The sequence below is a fragment of the Helianthus annuus genome, chromosome 11 (genome assembly GCF_002127325.2).
Source record: "Helianthus annuus cultivar XRQ/B chromosome 11, HanXRQr2.0-SUNRISE, whole genome shotgun sequence".
Classification (NCBI taxonomy): domain Eukaryota; kingdom Viridiplantae; phylum Streptophyta; class Magnoliopsida; order Asterales; family Asteraceae; genus Helianthus; species Helianthus annuus.
The window spans coordinates 184,626,390-184,633,031 of record NC_035443.2 but is presented as its reverse complement, the minus strand read 5'-3'; the positions used below and the strand labels follow the sequence as shown (position 1 = coordinate 184,633,031).

Genomic DNA, 6,642 nt, shown 5'->3' with positions numbered 1-6,642 from the left:
ATTGTTTTGGAACTTATTATGTTACTATAGATTTGCAATTGAAAACCAAGTCTACGTTAGATATCACATGCATAGTATAGTACATTAGTGGCTAATGTTAGGTGATAGGAACTGAAATCACAAATCATGTATACGGATAAAGAACAAAAGAGATTTTTATCAGGAATTCTATGATAATTTCACATCGATCGTGAGCATAAAAAATATTGGGTTATATGCTAATCTCACATCAACCGTGAACAAAAATATTAGGTTCATATGACATGACAAACAACGCTTTTTGGCTTAACGTAGTGCTAGCAAATTATTTAGTGTAGCGCCAAGAGACATGTTATTCCGTAGCAGGTGATTATAGACGAAATTCTTTTGGGTAATTTTACTTCTTTTTTTAAACTTATTATTTTTAAAAGGTTAAAAGAGCCGTTTAAAAAAACCTAACATGCCTTTTAACGTTTTGTTGAGCATTATGACCAAATTCATAGGTTACAAAAGACCAAACTCATACATAACAATGTGAATATGAAAAACGAGTAAAGAGTTTTATATATTATACTAAATACTTTCATAAATAACATCCCGCCGCAACGCGTGGGTAACGTGAACTCGTAATAAATACAAATATAAATATAATAATAGTTATTATCTTAGGGAGAGATGAGAAAATTAAGGATAAATATAAGGGCATGTTTGGGTAAGTTTTTTGAAACAACTTATTGACTTAATGACTTTTTGAAAAGTCATAAGCTCCAAAATGATGTTTGGCAATGAGGGGGTATGTGAGGGGAAAAAGTCAATAAGTCACTCCATAGTGACTTTTCCAAAAATTCAATAAGTCAATAAGTTGTTTCCCAAAACATGTACGGGTATGACCGACCCTACGATCCACCCAACCCCCCTCCTCCTCCTTTTATGATGCATCGCACGTGCAGAACGTAAGGAAAAAACCAAATCTTTCCCCAAACGCACGCCTCTTCAAACAAACAAACTACCCACCGATTCTGTCCTTCAATCGCCATCATCAACAGACCATCGATTCTGTCAATTCAGTCATGTGGATATGAAGTATTGATGTTTGAAGATTCAAAGTAAGTAACCTTCAGGATTTGAGATTTTGTTAAGACCATCGGGTATGGTTTCGATAGTCTCCAAAGAGACTACCCGTCACGTAGGCGCCACATCACCACGGGAGGAGGACCATCCACTTGGGGACTAGCCAAGGATGTGGAGGGACTACCCACTTTAATAAAAAAATCAATATAATATTCAAAGTGTGATTTTAAACTATTAAAACCTGACATTGTTACTTAATATAACCACAAGGACTAACCATGCAATTAACTCTAAATACAATATAAAATACAATAATAGTTACAATCTTTCCCCAAACGAACGCACGCCTCTTCAAACAAACCACCGATTCTGTCCTTCAATCGCGACCATCGATTCAGTCGATTGATTCAACCTCAGTCCTGTGTATTGATGTTTGAAGATTCAAAGTAAGTAACCTTCAGGATTTGAGATTTTGTTAATAATAAACCATGATTTCATCTTTGATTATATGAACAGGATTTGAGATTTCGGGCTTTGAACAACTGAACAGGTAAGTTTGATTCACTATTTGCATCGTCACGAACTTTGAGAAGCAGATTGCTTTGAAAAGCATATTGCTTTGAATGATTTCAGTTCATCTGCACTATTTTATTATAGGAATTGATCTCGATTCTTTGATATTAGCATAGATTTATTATATTTGCATTAATAATAATAGTATCTGATTGGTCAAAGTTTAACCCAGAAAGAAAGAAAGTCTGTTGCTTTTTCATGAAATTGAACATTTTGACTACTTGTCAAATGTAAACTGACATTTTTTTTACTTTGCTGATGATGCTGTGACGCCAATTTCTGCACTCTGATATCTATTCTCCGGTTGTTTTCTATTCACACGATTCGGGTTATGGGCTTCGTTGGAGCTAGTTTATATTTATCCCAGCCTTAGTGGTAGAAACCCGACCCGACCTAAAAAATTGATGTCGAGTTGATAGCACTGTAGGTAGACATATCATAAAAGTGATTGCTGGCTTGTAGTAATACTTTTATTTTTATCTAAAGAATCCGTATGTTACTTAAATGAAAGAAAAGGCGAAAATATGTTTTGTATTAGTTTAACTAATCAACAACTAATTAGATTAACTGTATTTCACTCTTATAGATTGATTTATGTTTGTCTCGATGATGTGCAGTGAATAGGAGCCCCCTGTTTTTCACATGAAAATGGAAACCCAAGAAGAAGAGCAATCGACGACGACAGATGCTCAATTGGCCAAGAAGGTGAATCCTGTACTCCCAAGTGAAATTATCGAAGAGATCCTGTCCAGACTTCCTGTTAAATCCATACTCAGATTCACATCCGTGTCTAAACCTTGGCTCTCCTACATCTCCGATCAATCATTCACCCAACTCCACCGCACTCGTGCCACCACTCTCCGCCGCATAGCTTTTTTCCTTTCTGCTTTCGATTCTTCCACTCGCAAAAACTACTTTTTCTCTGCCGCTGATGACGGGGAGCCCCTCACTCTTCTCATGACCCTCGATGGCGGTTACATCACAGAAGCCCAACATTTGAACGGGCTTGTATGTTTTTCCTTCATCTATTTCTCTTATCCTCGCTTTCAGGCTGACGCTTTCGTTCTTAACCCTAGCACGCATAAGTTTTTCAAACTCCCTTGCCCATATAGTTTGATGAATTACGCTAAAGAAACCTGCTACTATTTTGGGTTCGATGAGTCTAGAAACGAGCATAAGATCTTGATGATCAGGCTCAGAGACTTAAGGGCTCGAACAGCTGAGATTATGATTTATAGTATGTCTAATTATTCGTGGAGAACGATTGATGTGGAGCCTCCTGTTGGTTTTACTTGGGATCGCTTGGGGGATCGCTTGGGCAATAGCACCAAAGCTAGTGTTTGTGTGAATAGTGTGGTATATATTGGAGTTGACCGACACAGAAACTCGTTTGATATTTTGGGGTTTGATTTAAGAAGAGAAAAGTTTTCGATGATCAGCACCCCTGAAGGTGTTGTCGTGCGCGGCTTTTATAGGCCTCGCATCATAGAAATCAATGGCAGTATAGGAGTTGTCTGTTATAATTATATGAAGAAAAGCAATGAAATGTATTTCTGGATATTACAAAATGGTGTTTGGGTGAGAGAAATCATTACACTCCCCGAGTCTTGGGTCGAGTTAGCTGGCCCTGCTCTAGAGCCATTAGACGTTAATATGGACGACATCATCTTTTACAAGAGCAAGGTGTCCGGAAGTGTGATGAGTATGCCTATATATGACAAAATGTTTAGTAGATGTTTTAAGTCAATGCAATTCAATCTCGGTCATCAATTTCCATGCTCAAAAACCGTGAGGTTGAATCAAATCAAGTTCTATGCTGAAAGCATGGTGTCTGTTACAAACACAACTGACAGCAGCCCACAAGCCCCGCTAGTTACCTCAGCATGGTCCATCAGAAGAAAGAGAACTCCAGCCCGGCGGGTTACCTCAACAAGGCCCATCAGAACCAAGAGAACTCCAGCCTGTTTTACTGAGTGGGGGTCCAAATATTTTACTGAATCTACATTGAAACGCAAGTGTGGAGGCTTTGGTGTCTCCACGTACCCCCAGGGTAAAATAAGGCAAATGATTCATCCATGAGAAGAACGCAACATGATCCAACCCTTAAGATATATAGAGAAAAAGAAGACAAAGGAGTGGCATCCAGGGTTGAAAATAACACCCAGGAAGTAGTTACAATGAAAGCGAAGTTTGGCAGTAACAAGATAAAGTTTTTTCTCCCAATCCAGGAGGTTAATTTGGCAACTGAAATGCAGAAAAGGTTTGAACATATGGGGAGTTATAAGGTGAAATACCTTGATTCTAAAGATGAAAAGTGGTATTTGATGGCTCATGACGAAGACATTCAAGGTTACATCAAAAGTTTGAAGTCAAACAAAAGGATGGTTGAAATTAGTATTGAATCAATAGAAGTACCTAAACGCAGATGAAAAAAATATAATGGAGCAGAGTATGTAGATGATATAATTAAATTTAATCTCCTTGTCTCAAAAAATTGGTAAGAGGTTGAGTGTCGGGACTTGTAAGCTCAAGTACCAAGGTCTGATGGAGATTGGAGATCTCTAACGTCTGATGAAGAAATGGGTGATTGTATTAAAAGTTTAAGAATTCGACTGCGTGTGCTGCCATCTGTGAATCTTTTCTATTTAATTATGTGTTTCTTTTCTTTAATTTTTTTTTGTAATTTGCATTAAATAGACAAATATTTATATATTATTAGTATCCCTATTTTGGATTATGTTTTGGAAGCTCTTACCAGATTTTCTGGCTGAATCCCATTTCCTCATGTTTTTAATTATATATATATATATAGTAAAAGTCTAAAATATTTCTTAACGTACGAGCGTACGTTGTGAAATCACGCATGTTGAAAGAATGAAGGTTCCGAGTTTGTGAACGAATGAAGGTTCTGAGTTTGTGAAGTAGATTCCGAGTTTATGTTTTGTGTCGACGTGTGTGATTATGTTTTGTGTTCCTTATGTTTTGTGTCAACATGCGTGATTATGTTTGTGTTTTGTGTTCCGAATTTATGGTTTTTCAACATGCGTGATTAGGGTTTTGAGTTTTATAACGTGCGTAATTTCATATCGTACGTTAAGGAATATTGTACGTTAACCTCCTCTCTCTCTCTCTCTCTCTATATATATATATATATATATATATATAGTAAAAACAACTCCTAGCTACAAGGGAGCAGTACAAGGGGTATTGTGCAGGGTACACCATGATAATGCGTGGGTCTTCAGCAAGCACAAGGTGTGATGTGTGTTTGGCGTGTGCTCTTCAAGCCCAACCTTATCTGTAAGAAAAGGAGAGAGAAAGGGTCCCCCCACAGTCCTCTTATCAATACACATGAAAATAATGAGAGAAGAGAGAATCAGAGACAGTGGGAGATGGTTCCAACCATGGTGTCAGCCTGAATTTCAACGGTCAGACCAATTCCAAGGTATGTTCGCTTGAGGATTTTGTTTATACTTGTGTTTTATATTCGTGGGTTATATTTAATTAGGTTTCTTTAAAGAGAATTGAACACTTAGGGTTAAAGCCCTAGCCTTTGAATCCCTCATCTTCCAGTGGTTCAACGCTTTCGTGTTTGTCCTGTTAAGATTCACCTGGTTGTTGTTCCCTGACTTTAATTATGATGTATATCTTCTATGTGTTATGCATGAATCAATCTATTTAGCGCGAATGTGGCCTTAGAAGCTGCACAAGTTGCAAATAGCGGTGGAATCTTGGTGGCAAGTCAGCTGCACTCGTTCAAAAATATGCCTTCAATGGTTAAAAAGAATTAGGTTACTCTTCAGAGCTTTAAATTCGTAGTCTTATGCTTGAAAGAGCATGCAGGAGGTAGGATTATGTATCAAGAAATGCCTATTTACTTTATACGGTTTAGTTTATTGCCCAGGATTCATTTAAACAATATGGAATTGCAGAATCAAGTCAATCGACCCAAGAAAGAATCTTGAATATAAATTTTATTAAAGTGAGAAAATGAGAATAACTCTTATACATCATCGGATGTTACTTCCAAACCGACGTGATCATTCGTGAAACCACGTAACATTAGTTACACTACTAGAAATAGCAATTGCAATCTTAACCCTAAACTTGCTAACTAATACTATTTAACCTTGGGATAAAACATAAAGCTTGATTATTTCCAACATAATTTACAGAAGGAAACTGGCATTTTTCTTTAAAAAATATCAGGGTTATGTTATTGAATTAACAATACTTTCTTTAGTTGGCGATTATGGTTTCTTCGCCTGGTGTATTTGAGGTTGTTTATCACAAGTTACTTATTTTTTATGCATTGTATGCTTTAATAGTTTATGATCTTACGATGTGATAGGTTCCTATTTGTTTATTTGGTAGGTCTTACATCAAAGGGTGCAAGATTTTCCAACCATAACTCTGGGAGTAAGTGTTTCATAGTCATCAATTGACAAGTGGAATAAAATTTTGGTTTGTACATTCAATTATTTGGGGAAATCTTTGTGAAGTCTATAACCAATTTAACTTTTGTTGATAACTGCGTTGGAATTGCATGATTTGATATAATAGGCTTTAGAGTTAGAGTTCAACTCAAATTATTTGTACAGTTGTTCATAGTAAAGAATAGTTCGTATTTGACAGGTTGACACTGTTTTGAATACCAAGGATGCTGAAAATGCCAAAAAAGTGGAAGAAAAGTTCATCATGAGTCCTGCAGTTGTAAAGGCATGATAAGTAGTTATTACTCATTTTTATGATCTCTTTCAGAGACCTCTTTTATTTATAAGTAAACAAGATTAAATAAAATATAAATACAAATGTAAACCTAGATGGTCTGCGTTAGGTGTATTATTTTTGTTGGGATTGAGAGTAGGGGTGTTCATCGAATCGAATTTTCGATTTTTTCGAATCGAATTATTCGAATAATTTTTATTTTCCCTTATATTCAAATTCGATTAAAACCTACCCATAATTTTTATTTTTACTTAAATTCGAATTCGATTAAAACCTACCCAATTCGATTCA

The 6,642-nt window shown here is 36.3% G+C and overlaps 1 protein-coding gene and 1 long non-coding RNA gene across 6 annotated transcripts; both read left to right on the top strand.

Moving 5' to 3' along the window:
• Positions 1–932: 932 nt before the first annotated feature.
• Positions 933–4,360, top strand: LOC110891435 (putative F-box protein At1g47790). Of its 5 annotated transcripts, none has more exons than XM_022139127.2 (3): positions 933–1,085; positions 1,567–1,600; positions 2,241–4,360. In XM_022139127.2, exon 3 carries the CDS (start codon positions 2,266–2,268, stop codon positions 3,700–3,702), a length of 1,437 nt encoding a protein of 478 aa, XP_021994819.1. In that variant the 5' UTR covers positions 933–1,085; positions 1,567–1,600; positions 2,241–2,265; the 3' UTR covers positions 3,703–4,360. The 5 variants fall into 5 exon arrangements, with proteins under 5 accessions (XP_021994819.1, XP_021994821.1, XP_021994818.1 ...); XM_022139126.2 differs by lacking the exon at positions 933–1,085 and adding an exon at positions 1,361–1,496; XM_022139129.2 differs by lacking the exon at positions 1,567–1,600 and having other exon boundaries at positions 964–1,085.
• A 473-nt stretch (positions 4,361–4,833) lies between these two features.
• Positions 4,834–6,605, top strand: LOC118484325. The gene is made up of 3 exons (XR_004873343.1): positions 4,834–5,068; positions 5,998–6,042; positions 6,259–6,605. It is a non-coding gene; the product is annotated as an uncharacterized LOC118484325 (long non-coding RNA).
• Positions 6,606–6,642: the final 37 nt, after the last annotated feature.